Source organism: Lampris incognitus, chromosome 2 (genome assembly GCF_029633865.1).
Source record: "Lampris incognitus isolate fLamInc1 chromosome 2, fLamInc1.hap2, whole genome shotgun sequence".
In the NCBI taxonomy this organism is placed as follows: domain Eukaryota; kingdom Metazoa; phylum Chordata; class Actinopteri; order Lampriformes; family Lampridae; genus Lampris; species Lampris incognitus.
Window position 1 is genome coordinate 142,162,403 of NC_079212.1, and position 20,277 is coordinate 142,182,679.

The 20,277-nt window shown below is 46.0% G+C and overlaps 1 protein-coding gene and 1 pseudogene across 1 annotated transcript; both read left to right on the forward strand.

Moving 5' to 3' along the window:
- Positions 1 to 6,039: 6,039 nt before the first annotated feature.
- LOC130106641 (elastase-1-like) lies at positions 6,040 to 16,896 on the forward strand. The gene is made up of 8 exons (XM_056272823.1): positions 6,040 to 6,097; positions 6,223 to 6,323; positions 7,929 to 8,029; positions 9,349 to 9,474; positions 10,586 to 10,722; positions 13,687 to 13,829; positions 16,436 to 16,585; positions 16,792 to 16,896. Exons 1-8 carry the CDS (start codon positions 6,058 to 6,060, stop codon positions 16,801 to 16,803), a joined length of 810 nt encoding a protein of 269 aa, XP_056128798.1. The 5' UTR covers positions 6,040 to 6,057; the 3' UTR covers positions 16,804 to 16,896.
- Positions 16,897 to 18,565: 1,669 nt separating this feature from the next.
- LOC130132787 (elastase-1-like) overlaps positions 18,566 to 20,277 on the forward strand; it is a 22,609-nt pseudogene continuing 20,897 nt past the window's right edge.

A 20,277-nucleotide genomic window follows, 5' to 3' on the forward strand; every position in this document is an offset into this window, starting at 1 on the left:
TTGATGCACACCTAGGAGTGGATTATCCCGGTTAGTATACCACGGTAACTTTTTAAAGAAATTAAATTAAGGCATTCACTTAATATCTGTTGAACGTTTTGGAATCATAATTGAAATGTTATGAAGCAAAAGTTAGACACGAGCTAAAGCTAAAGCTCTGAATGTTTACTGGGCTTCCTACTGAGTCAGTATGTTGCTATGGTTACACAGAGACTTTATGGCCCGCGCATTATGAACAGTGATTAAACCAAGCACACCTTTTTTTTTTTTTTAACAAGCTTTTATATTCGCTGGGTGTCGGACTCCGCTAAGGTTGTCCCTTGTCTCCGATTCTGTTTGTAATATTGATGGACAGGATCTCAAGGCGTAGCCAAGGTGAGGAGTGTGTCCATTTTAGAAACCTCAGAATTGCATCTCTGCTCTTCGCAGATGATGTGGTTTTGTTGGCTTCATCAGAACGCGACCTCCAGCGCGCACTGGGGCGGTTTGCAGCTGAGCATGAAATGGCCGGGATGAGAGTCAGCACCTCCAAGTCTGAGGCCATGGTTCTCTACCGGAAAACAGTGGATTGCTCCCTCCGGGTTGGGGATGAGTTATTGCCTCAAGTGAAGGAGTTCAAGTATCTCGGGGGTCTTGTTCACAAGTGAGGGTAGGATGGAGCAGGAGACTGACAGGTGGATTGGTGCAGCATCAGCAGTAATGCGGATGTTGTACCGGACCCTTGTGGTGAAGAGGGAGCTGAGCCGGAAGGCAAAGCTCTCAATTTACCAGTCAACCTTCATCCCAACCCTCACCTATGCTCATGAGCTTTGGGTAGTGATCGAAAGGGTGAGATCACGGATACAAGCAGCTGAAATGAGTTTCCTCTGTAGAGTGTCTGGGCTCAGCCTTAGAGATAGGGTGAGGAGCTCGGACATCTGGCGGGAGCTCGGAGTAGACCCGCTGCTCCTTCACGTTGAAAGGAGTCAGTTGAGGTGGTTTGGGCATCTGATTAGGATGCCTCCTGGGTGCCTTCCTTCGGAGGTTTATTGGGCACGGCCAATTGGGAGGAGACCCCAGGGTAGACCCAGAAGTTGCCGGAGAGACTACATGTCCAATCTGGCCTGGGAATGCCTTGGGATTCCCCAGGAGTACCTGGAGGGCGTTGCTGGGGAAAGGGACGTCTGGAGTGTCCTACTTAGCCCCCACAACCCTACCCCAGAGAAGCGGTGTTTAAAGAAACCAAATACTACATTCTCCCATAATAAAACAAAGTCTTTGAAAAGATGATCAATGACAAATCTGCAAAGGTCTTGCCAGAATTTCTTGGTGTGAGAACAGTCTAACAGTGTAACACTGTTTCTGGATGTTCATCACAGAAAGAACAGTTCGTGTTTACAACTCTTTTAAATTTCTGCACGTAGTGATTTGGCGGGATAGTATTTATGAATGATTTTAAAGGACACCTATGTGGAAGCATCCAGCCCTTCTTCCAGTGACTGTCATTTACAAACCGGTTCCAATATGCCGTGACATATGGGACAGAGACAACATCTCTTTGATATGGGCCACGTACGACGCTATTATTATTTTGGGGACGCAATGAAAAGCAAATCTTACCTACTGGAGAGTCAGCTGGATCAAGGAGAAGGGTAGCCGCAGGATTACGTTTCTGAAAAACATTAGGGTGCCAGTTGGAATGGCCTCAAAAACCATCGCAAATTCCTTGGAGGTTACTGTGAAATTATATGTAGATAAAAATTCTCTGTAAATAAACCAGGCAATTTTTTTTAAACTAGGCAAATCATTTTTTTTTTAAAACCAGGCAAATTATTTTAAGCATACCACCTGCATGGTGACGTCAGTTCATGGCTTCCAAATTACTTCCGGATCCGTCATGTGGTCATGCAAGATGGCGGCCTTTGCAGATGCTTTCTGCGTGAGCTCCGATCCGTTATGTTTCAACCTATGGGGAAAACGAATGGGATATTTAGTTCCCGTTTACAAGTTGCTTTGTCCTTTAAATAAGTGAAACAGAGACATAGAAATATCGTAGGGTAAATGTCTTATGGAAATGATTAGGAGAGATGCCAGTGGGGTTTTTAACTAGATTGTTTAACACAATCTTGGAAAGTGAGAGGATGCCTGAGGAGTGGAGAAGAAGCACACTAGTACAGATTTTCAAGCATAAGGGCAATGTGCAGAACTGTAGTAACTACAGAGGTATAAAGTTGATCAGCCACAGCATGAAGATATAGGAAAGAGTAATAGAAGCTAGGTTAAGAGGAGAGGTGATGATTAGAGAGGAGCAGTATGGTTTCATGGCATGAAAGAGCACCACAGATGTGATGTTTGCTTTGAGAATGTTGATGGAGAAGTATAGAGAAGGCCAGAAGGAGTCACATTGTGTCTTTGTAGATTTAGAGAAAGCATACGACAGGGTGCCGAGAGAGGGGGTGTGGTATTATATGAGGAAGTCGGGAGTGGCAGAGAAGTATGTAGGAGTGGTGCAGGATATGAATGAGGGCAGTATGAAAGTGGTGAAGTGTGAGGTTGGAATGACGGATGGGTTCAAGGTGGAAGTGGGATTATATCAAGGATCGGCTCTGAGCCCTTTCTTGTTTGCAATGGTGATGGACAGGTTGACAGACAAGATCAGGCAGGAGTGTCCATGGACTATACACTGTTCGTGGATGACATTGTGACCTGTAGTGAGAGTAGGGAGCAGGTTGGGGAGAGCCTGGAGAGGTGGAGGTATGCACTGGAGAGAAGAGGAATGTAAGTCAGTAGGAGCAAGACGGAATACCTATGCGTGAATGAGAGAGAGGACAGTGGAATGGTCAGGATGCAAGGAATAGAGGTGACGAAGGCATAGGAGTTTAAATACTTGGGGTCAAATGTCCAAAGTAACGGGGAGTGCAGGAGAGAGGTGAAGAAGAGAGCGCAGGCAGGGTGGAGTGGGTGGAGAAGAGTGTCAGGAGTGATTTGCGACAGAAAGGTACCAGCAAGAGTTAAAGGGAAGGTTTACAAGATGGTTGTGAGACCAGCTATGTTGTATGGTTTGGAGACAGTGGCACTGATGAAAAGACAGGAGGTGGAGCTGGAGGTGGCAGAGTTGAAGATGATAAGATTTTCACTGGCAGTGACGAAGAAGGACAGGATTAGGAACGAGTATATTAGAGGGACCGCTCAGGTTGGACGGTTTGGAGACAAAGCAGGAGAGGCAAGATTGAGATGGCTTGGACATGTGTGGAGGAGAGATGCTGGGTATATTGGGAGAAGGATGCTGAATATGGAGCTGCCAGGGAAGAGGAGAAGAGGAAGGCCAAAGAGGAGGTTTATGGATGTGGTGAGGGAGGACATGCAGGTGGCTGGTGTGACAGAGGGAGACGCAGAAGACAGGAAGAAATGGAAACGGGTGATCCGCTGTGGCGCCCCCTAACGGGAGCAGCCGAAAGCAGTAGTAGTAGTAGGAGTAGTAGTAGTAGTAGAAGTAGGAGGAGTAGTTGGAGTAGTAGCAGTAGTAGGAGTAGTAGTAGTAGGAGTCGTAGGAGTAGTAGGGTGAATTTCTTATACCTTTGATCAACATATTCTAATTTAGACGAAAACATGTATACGTTTGCTAACAAAGTGCAGAGGTGCGTTACAAAGCCGCCATCCCTGCGCCTATCCACAGCGTCAGACGTTGAAACGCTGAGCTGGTTTATGTTGGCGAGTTTTCACATTTTTCCAAGGTGGTTTAGGGTTTTGTTCTCTCACACACTTGACCTGCTATTGGGTTTCGTATTAAATCCGGATACCTTGAGCAACATAGTAGCGCTGGCGTCGAACGTCGTTGGAGGCATTAATTCCGTACCCCCACCCGGAATCTATTTGGGCGGGAAAATTGCGTCACACTGAGGAGGAGAATTCCAGGTAAAAATGGTGCATACGAGTTAACACCTTTGATATACTTTGAAATATGTTGTAAAACGGTCTGTAGTCATCATAAAACGTTTGAATTTAATTTTCACGAACTTCGGCGGGGACCTCGACACGGCCCGGAGTTCATTTCCGTTATTTATTATTCACTTCCGGGTCGGCCGCGGCGACGCTCGTCCGGTCTCACTTCACGGGACGGTCCGCGGCCGACCCGGAAGTGAATAATAAATAATGTAAATGAACTCCAGGCAGTGTGACCCCGACCACTACAGTCCGTCCGGTAATATAATGAGACTGCCCTGTGTTTTTAGATTGTATTATTATTGTATTATTATTGTATATTCATATAACTCCAAATCAAAGAAAACGGAACATTAATTGACAGCAGTGGCCCAGCTAGCCATTAGCTCAAATCGGCTAAGAATTACATCTATATTGATTGGACACAGTAGGGTACATTGTTGGACGTAATTTCATCACCGATTGCCAACATTATGATAATTGAAAAAGTGAACTTTACAATTCGATTGGTTTGATAATGTAATAATTTCATATGCTGGGATAGGCTCCAGCATTCCCGCAACCGGTTAAGCGGTTCAGATAATGTGTGTGTGTGTGTGTGTGGACCTTTTTTTACACATGCACACATGCATACACATATGATCTTGGAACTATGCAGGTGCAGACCCAATATCCAAGATTTGCAGCATCACACGGCAATGCAATATGATTTGCAGCATCACACGGCAATGCAATATGATTTGCAGCATCACACGGCAATGCAATATGATTTGCAGCATCACACGGTAATGCAATATGATTTGCAGCATCACACGGCAATGCAATATGATTTGCAGCATCACACGGTAATGCAATATGTGTGTGTGTGTGTGTGTCCTGTGATGGCCTAGCGGCCTCTCCGGGGTGTCCCCCGGCCTGCCGCCCAATGACTGCTGGGATAGGCTCCAGCATCCCCTGACAAGCAGGATAAGCGGTTTGGATAATGGATGAATAATGGGTGGTTTGTAGAAATACCTGAAACTTTTTCCTTCCTGGTTAGTCATTTGCTACCATTAAAGTGCCTTTCCAACATTCTTTGGTATAACTTTGGAAGTCATTATAACAACGGGTTCAAGTGGTTTTGCCAGTTGGACACTACAGGGAAGTCATTTTTTGTAGTTTTATCATCAAATTGATGAGCCCTGTTTTGTGCTTTAGTGACAAAATGAGGAAGACAGGCTGCAGAGATGCAAGTGTGGTTTAACCTGGTGTAATAATTTAAAGAAAAAACACCATCACTTCCACCACTTTTTTTTTTTTAACGACATACCCCAACTGGAAAACTCGGGCCTCACTTCTCAGCTCTTGCGCAATGTTGATTCCTGTTCAGGTTCCATAGTCCCACATTCCCATTTACTCCAGCAGAGAAGTACTGTCTACAACGTTTTGGGTATAAATATAAGTTGCTCTGGCAGATTTATTAAATGCAACGGAAAGTACTGTTTGGTTTTGGTGCATACGTTTGCCTTTCTTTCTGTCTCAGAAAGTTGAATCAGCTCATCTGGTCACAAGTTTTCTTTACCTGGATTATTGAGCATGTATCAAGACACTTTCCCCACCTCTAATTTCTCTTATTTCATTGTCCACTTTAAGAATCTATTGCTTTATTTTCTGGCAAACTTATATAATGCAATGAGGTACAAGTAAAGGTAGACATGGGCATTCATGTGTGCACTGAGTGAAAATATGAATAATTTGTTAGCATGCTGAACATGTTTAGTGATATTGGTAGGTTGTAATTTGCAGTCCCACACTTAAGAGGTACATTTATTTACATTAGAATGTTGTTCTGCACTATACTAAACATGTGCTGCATTGTCCATTTAAATTGACTTCAAGTTGACAAAAGCTTTTGCAACATATCAAGTAATGGTGAGTAACTCATGCAAATGGTAAAGATAGGAATGTCTGAGTCAGCTAACTTTATAAATGTGTCTGCAGTCCCCCGATAGCGGTGAGAAAGACGCAGGTGGGCATCTGCTGCTTCAGAGCCAGTGATACGTACACATGGCCCCTTTACCAGACGAAGGACTCCCAGCGGTATAAAAGAGTAGTGAGAGTGCTCACCGCTGCAGAAATCTTGGACGGACTGCAACCATGCTCAGGTTTCTTCTATTGACCTCTCTCGCAGCCCTGGGTGAGAACTTCGGCTTTCTTCCCGTCCCCGCACTCATTCTCCAGTCTCAGCAGGGAAGACTGAACAGAGAGGGACTGCGTGACATTTTGAACTCTGATATGTTATTTGTCTCTCCCTCCACACAGCGCTGGCCGAGCTGGAGCCCCAGCCCCGGTACCTGGAGGACAGCATGGGGGAGAGAGTGGTGGGCGGTGAGGTGGCCAACCCCAACTCCTGGCCCTGGCAGGTATGTCCCGTTGGGTAACCCTTTAATATACAGGCCATTCCTGACACGGAAATAACCGAGTAATTTATGACTAAAATAGATGCAATTCAACTAGGATGAGTGGAAATTACCGAGTAATCTGAGTAAAATAGAGGCTTTTCCTTGTCATTATAATATGCTGTTAAATATAATCTACATCAAAAACTGTGTGGGACAAATTCCTGAATCACATTTTACCAAACACAAGTATTTTCATTTCTTGGTGTTGCAGGGATAAACAGTAATTATCTGTTAAAGTTGAATATAAGGTGAACATTGAACGTGGCGCTATCTTTACCATGGTTCTGTTACACCGCAGGACCTTCAGTATTCACCTTGCATGAGATTTGTGAGTCTATCCCAAACAGTTTGATGTATATTTTATCGAACATTACAATGGCAAACTAGGGATACAGAAAAGCCCCTTTACTCATAAAGCTACCACTCAATGTAGTTGAGGCACATCTATTCGCCTTGTAACTTGTCATGAATGGCCAGTAAATTCGTGTTCATGTGGCATTACCATAAAGTTCAACATTTTCCTCGGATTGGTGCAGCATCAGCAGTAATGCGGACGTTGTACTGGACCGTTGTGGTGAAGAGGGAGCTGAGCCGGAAGGCAAAGCTCTCAATTTACCAGTCAACCTTCATCCCAACCCTCACCTATGGTCATGAGCTTTGGGTGACCAAAAGGGTGGGATCGCGGATACCAGCGGCTGAAATTAGTTTCTTCCGTAGGGTGTCTGGGCTCAGCCTTAGAGATAGGATGAGGAGCTCGGACATCCGGAGGGAGCTCGGAGTAGAGCCACTGCTCCTTCATGTCGAAAGGAGCCAGTTGAGGTGGTTCGGGTATCTGATTAGGATGCCTCCTGGGCACCTTCCTTTGGAGGTTTACCGGGCACAGCCAACTGGGAGGAGACCCCGGGGTAGACCCAGAACTCACTGGAGGGACTACATGTCCAATCTGGCCTGGGAACGCCTTTGGATCCCCCAGGAGGAGCTGGAGGGCGTTGCTGGGGAGAGGGACGTCTGGAGTGCCCTACTTAGCTTGCTGCCACCGCGACCCGACCCCGGAGAAGCGGCTGAAGATGAATTTATGTATTTATTTATTTCCCTCACATTTCCCTTCAGGACAATTTTGCACCGACGGTCTGAAACCTCCGCATTGCAAAAATGCCATGTCAAAAACTGAGACAGAAGTTTGCATATTCAGGCCAGAAAATCCCCAAGACTATAAAAAAAAATATTCTGCCAGTGCATTAAAATATTTCTACTGGGTAAGATTTCTTGAAACAAGATAAATCATGATCTTGAGTCACGATGAATAAACCGAGAAATGGGATGATGAGATATTTCTGCATGATTTGAAGACTGTCAGACTTGTTCAGATGTATTATGTTGCAGTTGTGGTGACTGTCTGGCACCCTCGGTGTATTTGTCTGTGCTTGGTCACTATGCTTGGAAGCAACCCTGTTACTGATGATGAGCTTGTCAGTTCATGTGTCACGTCCGTGATGATACCACACTTGATTTTAGCCAAAAGGCCGGGGAAGTGATGCCCTCCGCTGGTGTTTTTCCTCTCCTCAGATTTCTCTCCAGTACAAGTCTGGCAGCTCCTTCTACCACACCTGCGGAGGCACCCTGATCAGGAGAGGATGGGTGATGACTGCTGCTCACTGCGTGGACAGGTGAGGGTAACACACGTACACAAATGATGCATTTCTTCAGTCCTGGCAGAGGGCCCTCCTCTTGAAGGATATGGAGGACAGACACGCACACGCACAACCACCACAAGATAGACAGCTGAAAACTGGTACAGGTGTGGATTTTTATCTCAATATATATGAACATCCCACCAAGTCAAGTTCCTTGGACTAAATTTGAAAATGTATCGGCGATCAATAAAACATTTTTTCCCTTTTTTTTGCCCCCCCCCCCCAATTGTACTTGGCCAATTACCCCACTCTTCCGAGCCGTCCTGGTTGCTGCGCCACCCCCTCCCCCTCTGCCAATCTGGGGAGGGCTGCAGACTACCACATGCCTCCTCCCATACATGTGGAGTCGCCAGCCGCTTCTTTTCACCTGACAGTGAGGAGTTTCACCAGGGGGACGTAGCGCGTGGGAGGATCACGCTATTCCCCCCAGTTCCCCCTCCCCCCTGAACAGGCGCCCCGACCGACCAGAGGAGGCGCTAGTGCATTGATCAGGAACATACCCACATCCAACTTCCCACCCGCAGACACGGCCAATTGCGTCTGTAGGGACGCCCAACCAAGCCGGGGGTAACATGGGGATTCAAACCAGCGATCAATAAAACGTGACCTGACTTGAATGTGAATGGTGTTAGTCCTCAAGATCCGTACATAAACACGTTCCTCTGTGAAACGACACCAGTCTACAATCAGGGTGTGAGTGATGGGGGGGGGGGTCCTGGAGGGGGAACCACCCATGAATGACCTTTGAGCCTCCCCAAAAGAAGTAAACATTTCTTATTGGGGGGGGGGTTAAATTAAATTGAAATGTATATTTACGTTTTGATTTTTGTGTTGAGAGACGATTTCTCGGAAGAACCCCTCAGTTGACTCGGTGTTATTTTTATCATCATCGTTCTACTTTTAGGGGTTTTGAGTCCAGTTACCAGACAAAACAGAGAGCAGACAATACACACGCACACATAACAAACACATAGGTGCCAGACAAATGGTATAGCTGCTCAAGGAGTTAAAGGTACAATCCGCAATCGACGCACACGGCTTCTGGCGTTCTTTTATTCAGACTTGGGTGAGTCTTGTTGGCTTGAGAAGACCAGCCAGTGCTGCGTTGCCTTCAGATCCATCCCAGGCTTGGATGTAACGTGGTGTCACTCACAACACTTTGTCTATTCACCACCAGAGTAAACCGCTTATCACAGCAAAACCTGCCAGGCGGGGTACCCATCGGCTGCAGGGGTTTACCCATGACCACTTGGCCTCAGACGTTTGGTGTTTCTTGGTCTTTGTCTCCACAGGTCCAGGACTTGGCGTGTTGTTCTTGGAGACCACAACATCAAAACCAATGAAGGCAAAGAGCAGTACATGAGCGTCAACCGCGTCTACGTCCACCCCAGATGGAACTCCAACAACGTCGCTGGCGGGTGTGTAATAAGGAATCGGGTGGAGGAATTCTACGGGAGTAGATACCCACGTGCAGGACTGTGTGCTAGGACAGAATGGAATAGCTGGCGGGCTGGTAGTTGATCAGATGGAGAATTTTACTGAAACACACTTCTATGTGCAAACCGAGAACAGAACAGAAAGATGTTTAATTACATTACAAATTGAAACATTTGAGTAACATAAAAATGTAGTTTTTGTTAAAAAAGACGTATTTTACAAAGGAACTAAACTATTTTAACTTATTCAAAGGAATAAAAGCATTGATGTAGTGCAAAATGCATTAGTTTCAAAATAACATAATTGTTAATTACTTACTACTACTATTAGTACTACTACTACTACTTTCGGCTAATCACGTTAATTAATTAATTAATAATTAATTACTTACTATTTATTTAAAATTATATTTAGAATATTAAATTTATATTTAAACATTTATAAATAAATTATAAATAAAATTGGTAATTAATTAATAAATGTTAATTGTTAATTACTTACATCGTATGAAAATGTATCATTAATTAAATGTATAATGTAATTACAGTTCATAGTCTACATCCATACTTACAGAAATAACACGAGGTTAACCCTGAAATATTCTAATGTAGTATATAGACATGTCGACATTTCTTCTTTAAAGTTAAGAGAAACTACGTAATATTTCTACACGTCCTTGTACATTTCCGAAATAACTTATCTCTGTATTTATAACTCGTGCTTATTTAATAAAGAACTGATTCAATAATAATAATAAATCAAACTTATATAGCGCTTTTCTAACACTTTCTAATGCTTTCCAACACTAACAAGTCGCTTTACAATAGCGCTGCTTTATCAGATTTCTTGAATCCACAATTATTGTGAGACAAACTGGAAAACTGATGGCCAATCATAGATGAAAATGTTTAGCTGGACAAAGTCTGAGAAAATACACCTGAACAGATCACTGAGGTATACTAACTGGACAACAGTCGACTCCTTGATAACAGGTTTAAACTGAGTATCAGGGCAGTTGGTATGTAAGGGGAAAAAAAAGTTACTCCAAAAAAAAGTTACCGAGGCTTGTGGGAATGCTTGCTGTGTCCATAGGTGGGACATCGCCCTGCTGCGTCTGTCCTCTGATGCCACCCTCAACTCCTACGTCCAGCTGGGCTCTCTGCCCCCCTCCGGCCAGGTCCTGCCCCACAACAACTTCTGCTACATCACCGGATGGGGACGCACCGCCAGTGAGTTTATCCCCTTCAGTCAAGTCGAGCCAAATTCATTTATGTAACCCTAGATCACAGTTTGGTCCCAGAAGACTTTACAGTCACATCACTGTGCAACGTTGGACTCTCCGTATCCTTAGACCCTCGATTCAGATGGGGAAAAACTTCACAAGGAAAAAAGAAAAATTTATCAGAAGAAAACAATGGGAGAAACTTCAAAAAGAGCACCAGAAGAGGGGTTCTTCTTCCAGGACATGTAAACATGCAATAGGCATCACGTGGCTCGGCTAGACAAGCGTTAAGAGATTTACATTAAAGGTACAATAGGTAATTTTATCCACTGAAACAAACAAGTCAATGAAAATAACCCATCCACTGGAATTGTATAATTATGCTTATCAAAGTATTGCTTTTCCCGAAAAAATGTAATTACGCATTTTTTTGTTTGAAAAAACAAGCACAAACCTACATCATGTACTTTGAACCAGTCAATGATAATTAGTACCACTCAGCGGCACTTAAAGATTACACAGGGTTCGATACGACACTGGGGCTCTTTCCATCGAGTGAATGCCTGTCCGAGGTTCACTCTTGTTTTGTTTTACCTCTGTTTCCATCGTCTCCCTCTTCACCTTCTTTGCCTCCTCAGTCAACGGGTTTTTTTTTCTCTTGCGGGGTAGTCTCCACTGTCACTTCGGTTGTTCCACCATCCGCCATTTCCGTGACTAGGGATAGCTTCTGATGGCTACCGGGGAAAACAAAAGCACTATCTTCTTCCTGTTTTGGTTGCGCAATAGTTGACGCTCTTCTTTTGTGCCGTAAATCGGGCCTTCGTTTTCCCGTGGCAGACAAAAGTTGGTTCCCTATAACCCTGAAAGCGCGGCTTATAGGGAACCAATCCAAACGCCGATGGTGTCATTCTATAGCCATTACACTGGGCAATCAACATTTATTTCATAATGATGAGTTAAAGCGGGTCGGACCCTTAAGTTGACTGGTTGAGGGGCGGCACGGTGGCGCAGTGGATAGCGCGGTCGCCTCACAGTAGGAAGGTCCTGGGTTCAAACCCCAGGGTTGTCTAACCTTGGGGGTCGTCCCGGGTCGTCCTCTGTGTGGAGTTTGCATGTTCTCCCCGTGTCTACGTGGGTTTCCTCCGGGTGCTCCGGTTTCCTCCCACAGTCCAAAGACACGTAGGTCAGGTGAATCGGCCGTACTAAATTGTCCCTAGGTGTGAATGTGTGTGTGTCGGCTCTGTGATGGTCTGGTGGCCTGTCCAGGGTGTCTCCCCCGCCTTCCGCCCAATGACTGCTGGGATAGGTCGCCCGTGACCCCAATTGGAATAAGCCTGGGTAAGACGCTAAACTGCAACCGCAGGCTGTAGAGGGGTAGCACCTTACCTCAGCAAGGGCCCTTTGGCTAAGGACAATGTCCCTACTGATAGATCTGGCCCTCTTGCATGCCTGTATGGTACTTCCCATGGTGCCCAGTCCAGTCAACACATTGGGATAGGAGAAGAGAATTCTGATTTCAAATCCGCCCACTGCCTTGTGGGTTGATGCCTGTTTAGGCAAAAGCTAGGAGAAGGAAACTCTGAATTCAAAACCCCGGGCACAGTCTACCCAGCTGTCAGTACCTGGAAAGGGTAAACCAAAGGTAACCCATTCCCCGGGTGCTGCACGGCGGCTGCCCACTGCTTCTAGCTACACAGCTAGGATGGGTTAAACGCAGAGAGTGAATTTCATTGTACGTTTGTACAAATGACAAATAAAGTGTATTCTATTCTATTCTATTCTAAGCGGCTCGGATAATGGATGGATGAATGGATAAGTTAAAGCAAAAAAAGTTGTCTACTGCCGCTTTAAGTTCTAGCCACAGGCTGAGTATTTAAAGCAACAGTCCTGAAGATGTACACGCAAACAAATGTCCTTTCTAGCCTTTGTCACCGTCATCTTTCATAAAACTGCTTAGTCTATGAATATGCAATCATGAATTCTTTTTTTTTTTTATAAATTTATTTCTGATTTTTCCCTTTTTCCCCCCAATTTAGTGGCCAATTGATCCCTATTTTAATTCAAACACCCACCCTCGTATTGCATGCGTTCGCCAACTGCATCTCTCCGGCCGGCAGTCTCGAAGGAAAGCGCCTCCCCACTTTCGTGACAAGGCGAATCCAAGCCGAACCACTGTTTTTCCGACACACACAGAGACGCATTCACGTGACGAACACAAGCCGACTCCGCCCCCCTCCCGAAGACAGCGTTGCCAATGATTGCTGCTTCATCGAGTCCGGCCATAGTCGGATCTGACGAGACCGGGGCGCGAACCCCAGTCCCCAGTGGGCAACTGCATCGACACCAAGCAAATCATGAATTCTTAGTAGTCGCTCGCTTCAGTGGTTACCGTCTGGTAGGACGTGTCGGGGAGAAATGACGTAGCCCGTAGCATTTTTCCTTTGTCTTCGGCCGAGCTACATAACGCAGAAGAATAAGACAGGTAGCAGCATGTTTCAAGAGGAAGTGAAGTTGCTATGGCTAATAAGCAGATATGGAAGACCAGGACACAGACAAATACTTCTGCCAACAGAGAGTGCAACTCCAATAAGTAAAACTCCGGTTCAACCATGTTTTTCTCCTTGGCAGTGGGGAAGCTGCTGACACAACAGCACGGGTGACTAACTCATTTTAAATGGATCTCTGGTATGTAGGGTGTGAATTATGGGGGGGGGGGTGTCTCATGGGACTCAGCATCCCTAAATGAACATTTAGCCTCACTAAAGAAGCACAACTGTATCATCGGTGATCCCTGGTATATGACGTTGTCAAACACTGACACAGTTGCCAACATCACCACAAGTGTCAGTAACAATCCCCAAGACTGCAGCTTTAAATGAACGTGTCTATCTGAAAGGCTTATTCAGAGGTCTGAGATGATGCCCTGTGATCTAACCATCGCTTTTTCCCGTTGTTCCTCTGTCGACCACAGCCGGCGGCCAGCTGTCCTCCCAGCTGAAACAGGCCTACCTGCCCGTGGTTGACCACAAGACCTGCTCCAGCTCTGGATGGTGGGGTAGCACTGTCAAAGACTCCATGGTCTGTGCCGGAGGCGGAAACGACTCTGGGTGCCAGGTGAGGCCAATATGGAAATTGTCTCCTTTTACGAACATGTGATTTTATATAATTTTGCACAGCCAGACCTCTCTGTGTCATTAAGCACATACGCTCATGGAGGGTCTGCAGAAAAGCTTGTAAAAAAAGAGGGACAACTACATCACAGCACTCCTCAGGCAACCAGTCAATTGGCTATGAGTGAAAACAGCCACCTCTGGATAGCTCTCCTTTTCTGGTGTAAACAAGTTTCCTTCTGCTGTCTTGGCTACGCTAACAATGCTAACAGATGGCTTCAGACTCCCAGCTCTACCTTGAAACAGACGTTTATTCTTCCTGCTAATATGGAAAGACTCGACGCAAATGTGGCAAACACCTTCAAGCTTTAAATGGGAGTTTCAGTAGTTGCTGTCTTGTCCGAGCCAACATTTGACACTATGGCTGCAAATTTTCCCCCGTATGGAAGAAGTCACTGTTGTTGGCAGGGCAGTACATGAGTGAGCACCAGTACTAGGATCCGTCCTTAGCTCCCCCTGGTGTAACTGTGTTGGTTGAAAGTATGACAGCAGCCAAACTGCGTCTCCGTCCTTTCCAAACCAACTTATTTGCATGAATTCCTCCTGACCTCTGTCAGCCTGAGGAGGTGGAGGTCTGGCTATGTGAGACTAGTGTTTATATACCGATTCTGGCATTATTCACATAGGAGCAAGGTGTAATCATAGGGAGGCTGGGAGCGATAAACACCCCCGAGTGACCTTTGAGCCCCTTGAAGAAGCAGAAGTGCATTGTGAACTGAGACTCTAAAACTGAAGTGAAGCATATGTTGGTGTTTGAGTTTCTGATGATTGTGTGTTGGAGATGATTTCAAATGGCAGAAAGAGGACCCCCCCCCCCCCCGTCTGAATGACTCTGTGTAATTCACACACTGCATTGGACGGTGAAGATAGTCAGCATAAAGGGTCGAGAGAGCAACACACGAGTACTTGGATGAACCCGAACCCGCACGCCGCAATCAAATCCAAGCAAACGCTGTGAATCTGACTGGGACAAGAACGTCTTCCAGCTGTGACGTTTTTAGGCTACACGTTGGTTTAAGTGTTTACTTCCCCCCACATTTGAATGGTTGTTAACCAGTGAAGCATCTGCGGCCAAAACAGTGAATCTCAGGGCATCCGGGTAGCGTAGCGGTCTATTCCGTTGCCTACCAACACGGGGATTGCTGGTTCAAATCCCTGTGTTACCCCCCGGCTTTTTGGCCGACGTGGACAAAGGCTGCGTGGACGGTACTGGGTGAGGCCGCTGCAAACGTGAATTCGCACCGCCATCTTCCCGTGCCCCAAAAAGACGTGCGTACACAGGACATGAGCCTACTTCCGCTGTGTTCCAACATAAGCAAAAGGAAGTCTAATCGCACTACTACTGAACCGTGAGACCAGAGCCACGTTTTATTTTCTGAGCTCTCAGATGGTTTTAATACACTTGGCGTAAGAATGTCTTTCGTGGTTAAGAATATGTGGACTTTTGGCAACGGTTTGAAAAGCTGTTGTGGTTTTTAGAAGTGGACGGTGGTCCCCATCAGACCCCGTCTCCTTTTCTTTGAATTTTTTTATTTTTCATACTGACAACTGACCACATGATTACATCATTTAACAGAAAGAGAAGAGCCGTGTGGATGCCTGAGTGTGGCTCCTGGACTTAATCCCGGCCCCTCAGTGCAGAGTTTCCATGTGCTATGTCCAGCTGGGTTCCCCCCCCCCCCCTATCAAAACTTGCACTTTCGGGGGAAATCTGGACTCCATACTCGCCCATGGATGTGAATTTACATGAGGGCCTTGTGATAGACTGACTAATGAGCTGTCCAGGGTGTCTCGCTGTCTAATGAAGGCTTACAGGCAACAGCCCATCCTGACCCTGAATGGGATTAAAGTGGTGCCCCCCTTAATCTCTTAGCATTTTCTAATCAGACAGCAGGAAGGGTGTTGGGAATGCAAAGCAGAACAGAAAGGGGACAAAGGGACCTTTAAGTAGTCAAATCAACCTCACACCAGCCCGACAAGGTAAATCTGAAGTTGAATGCCGCCCAGTACGTCCCAGTTGCGAAGCCAGAGAGTGATCCTCTGCTGTCAGATAGAATATTCTGATGAATGAGGGCCAACGTGGGGTCACCTAGCCAGACCAGCGGGGGCATGAATGAGCCATTAATGAGGTCAGAAACACTAAAATATGTCTGTAAGCTGTTAGCTACTATCAGGGTGATGTTTCCGGTGGCAGACAATAATAATAATAGACATTAACGCCACGAACAAGTGCATGTGATACTCGACTTAACCGTGCATGTAAACGCACTGTTAGATAATGGACAGTCATGGGTACAGTCTGACTGAGACACTGGGGGGGGGGGGGGCGCTGTTCTTTAAAGGACACGTTTACCACTCCCATTCACTTGTCCCATAAGACACCGTTGTAAAGCCGTTCTGCATAGAAACACCACAGTTAATCTGTACATCTGAAACTAACCCTCAAAGAAGACCAGGGCACCGCAGCATGTAGTTCAGAGATGAAGTCACCCGTTGTAAATGTTGGATGCTGACTTTCGCCGGCGCTGCGGCGTCCGTCTCTGACTCCAGGGTGACTCCGGCGGCCCCCTCAACTGCAAAGTCAACGGCAAGTGGGTCGTCCACGGCGTCACCAGCTTCGTGTCTTCCTCTGGTTGCAACGCCTACAGGAAGCCGACTGTCTTCACCCGCGTCTCCGCCTACATCAGCTGGATGAACGGAGTCAGTATCACACACACACGTCCAACACATCAGAAAACAACAACAACATTTTAATGGCTCCAGGAGAGCTAAATCGAAAGCATGAGCACTCGTCGCCGGACGCCACTTTGTGGGTGTTGCGGGGTCGACTCGATCGGACACCTCTTTTTTTAAATATTCCATTCCTGGAAGGAAATCATCATATTTTCTTTGTCCTCGATTTTCAGATCATGGGCTGAGAAGGAGACGGATCTCCGTGGAGACAAAGTCAGCCTGGATCCATCTCCGTTTCTGCACAACTGTATCGATGAGAATAAACTGTATTATCCAACATTTTGATGTACGCGTCTGGTTTCGTCTGCCTCTTGTCCCATGTGTCGAGAAGGACACGGCTCGAATGAACAAGCTCATCGATAAAACGACTCTCATATATATATAAACACACACACATACACACACACATTACGTGGCGGCACGGTGGCCCAGTGGTTAGCACCGCTGCCTCACAGCAAGAAGGCCCTGGGTTCGAGCCCCGGGGTTGTCCAACCTTGGGGGACATCCCAGGTCGTCCTCCGTGTGGAGGTTGCATGTGTTCTCCCCGTGTCTGTGGTGGGTTTTCTCCGGGTGCTCCGGGTTTCCCCCACCATGCGTGTTAGGGTTAATACCCCTGACCGGGGCATGGCGAGACGAACTGGAGTTGGTCCCCCGGGTGCTGCACGGCGGCTGCCCACTGCTGCTAGCGACACAGCTAGGATGGGTTAACTGCAGAGGAAGAATTTCCCCAAGGGGGATTAATAAAGTTTTTTTTTTTATCACAGTAATTAAAGATGGGGTAAACGGACTACAGGTGCTTTTGTAAAACAAATGAAACAGTGAAACAACAGCGGTCACAACAGTTGTACGGAATTTGTAGGAGGGGAACAGGAACAGTTGTGCTTTCACAAACGGGAATGAATCAAAACACCAACCGGTGAACATAATCTTTGGAGCGCTTCAGAGATTACGAGTATCGCACATGTGCCTTCCTTGAAACGTTGAGTAACTTGACTTTGTGGAATGTTTTAAAATTGCATCAAAGCACCACCCACTCAGACGTGGTCACCAGCCGCAGCTCTGTGCACCCAGGGCCTTGAGTCAACACATCACGATGCATTACATTCATAAAGCACTTCATCTGCACACCCGCCGCTTCACAGTGGAGGGAGGGGAGGGGGCTCACCTCGACCTCCACCGATGTGTAGCACCACCTGGGGGATGCACGGCAGCCATTTTGCACCAGAACCCCCACCACACACATCAGCTTGAGGTGGGGAGGGAGGAATCATTGAGCCAACTACGGGGGGGGGGGCAGGTGGAGACAGCCAGGTTGGGAAGACACCGGGGACCCCCCTACTGTATGTCATAAGTGCCATGAGATCCGTCGCTGCACTGGGGGCACTGGGATTTGTTTATCAGGACCGGATGGAAGACTGCCCCCTACTGGCCGAACAACACCACTTCCAGCAACAACTTAGGGCCAATTCATACTCTTGACCGTAATCACCTCAGCGGAGTACTCACCTGGGGTCCGCGCGGACTAAAATGACGCAACAGCGGACCACGTGTCTCACGCCCATGTCCGCGCGAAGCTCAATATCTGTGACCGCGCGCGCACCGGTGTCACACAAAACACGGCTCGGCATGAAACGGTTTCACATCGACGCGCATTTCGTGCGGCGCCGGAAACGTTTAGTTTCTTCTTCGTGGCTTTCCAACTTTTAAACAGTAGGGAGACGGCGTTTTTCCTCAGCCATGCTTCTCGTACCCCTCACCGACACGCCGAACTCCCCCGCTCTCCACCCCGCCCTCCGTGGAGCGGTCCAGCACACCTCCTCCGCGAGGCGGCAACGCGGCAGCTCTTCTTCCTCATCCGCGGGCAGCGCCATGTTGTTCACACCCCAACTTCCGGCGGAAAAGGAAAACCACGCGCAAAGATTGTGGGGAAACGTATGCTTTTTGGGCATGCGTCGGTGCGACTGGACTCTGAAGAGGTGCGGTCCGTCCGCACAGTGTCTGCGCCCTGTACTTATAGACCAGTGGTTCTCAACCTTTCTGGGGTCCTGGACCCCCTGCGTATTTTTGATCTGCCCTGAGGACCCCTCCACCTGATCTTAGTGGGGGGGGGGGTTGCAATTTGATAGAAACAGTAGAAACTGCATTTTGAATTGCATTATAGCATTTATTCACTCTTTGGGGCAAAAATAAGAGCTTTCAGTTGTAACTTAGATATAGTTAACAAAACAGAATTCTTATGCAGTAACTTTCAGATATATGTAACAAAACAGAAGATGTATTCAGTAACTTTCAGATATATGTAACAAAACAGAATATGTATTCAGTAACTTTCAGATATATGTAACAAAACAGAATATGTATTCAGTAACTTTCAGATATATGTAACAAAACAGAATATGTATTCAGTAACTTTCAGATATATGTAACAAAACAGAATATGTATTCAGTAACTTTCAGATATATGTAACAAAACAGAATATGTATTCAGTACCTTTCAGATATATGTAACAAAACAGAATATGTATTCAGTAACTTTCAGATATATGTAACAAAACAGAATATGTATTCAGTAACTTTCAGATATATGTAACAAAACAGAATATGTATTCAGTAACTTTCAGATATATGTAACGAAACAGAATATGTATTCAGTAACTTTCAGATATATGTAACGAAACAGAATATGTATTCAGTAACTTTCAGATATATGTAACAACAGAATATGTATTCAGTAACTTTCAGATATATGTAACAACACAGAATTTTTATGCAGTAACTTTTAACAATGCAAACGGGAGCGAGATCTCTTATTAAAATACAATAAATTACACTTGTGAAACAGATGTAATTAGAGAAAAAAGTCCTGTTACCCTTTATAGTTTAGGTAGATAAAGGCCTCAGTCACATTTGAGTAAAATAATCCTATTTCTATAAATGTCATAGGATCTTTTTTTTAAAGATATTTTATTTTCACTGACCCCTTGCAATTACACCACGGACCACTAGGGGTCCGCGGACCCCCGGTTGAGAAACACTGTTATAGACTAAATCAAATCAAATCAAATCAATGTTGTGTGTATAGCCCAATATCACAAATTACAAATTTGCCTCAGTGGGCTTAACAGCAACACAACATCATGTCCTTAGACCCTCTCATTGGATAAGGAAAAACCCCTTTAACAGGGAGGAACACTAGGAAGAAACCTCAGGGAGAGCACCAGAGGAGGGATCTCTCTCCCAAGATGGACAGCGTGCAGTGGATGTTGTGTTCACGCAATTTACACAATACAACACTGGAAGAGGATAACAGAATTATAATGGACACAACATTTATGAAGAACAGGATGCACAGGATGCCAAGCAGTGTCCACGTGCCAACGGAGCAGTCCAGGACCCAGGCCACGCGACCAGCATCATCATGTACTAAGAAAAACTTAGGTGAGGAGAGGAAGGGCAGGCAGCATCCAAATGGCGACCACCATCACCATGGAGACCTGGGAGGAGAACCGACTGCACATGCATGCAAGAGAGACTCACATGGAGAAGATGGAGAAGACATCATTCAGAGAGAGAGAGAGAAGACATGTTTGAGAAGAGAACAGTTTGCAATAGTCATTAGCCATAATCAATTAAGTCATCAATTCGTCATAATCTATACT

Coding starts and splice junctions, on each gene's coding strand:
- LOC130106641 (XM_056272823.1), top strand. CDS start 6,058: ATGCTCAGGTTTCTTCTATTGACCTCTCTCGCAGCCCTGG. Junction 6,098..6,222: donor GACCTCTCTCGCAGCCCTGG/GTGAGAACTTCG, acceptor CCCTCCACACAG/CGCTGGCCGAGCTGGAGCCC. Junction 10,723..13,686: donor CGGATGGGGACGCACCGCCA/GTGAGTTTATCC, acceptor TGTCGACCACAG/CCGGCGGCCAGCTGTCCTCC.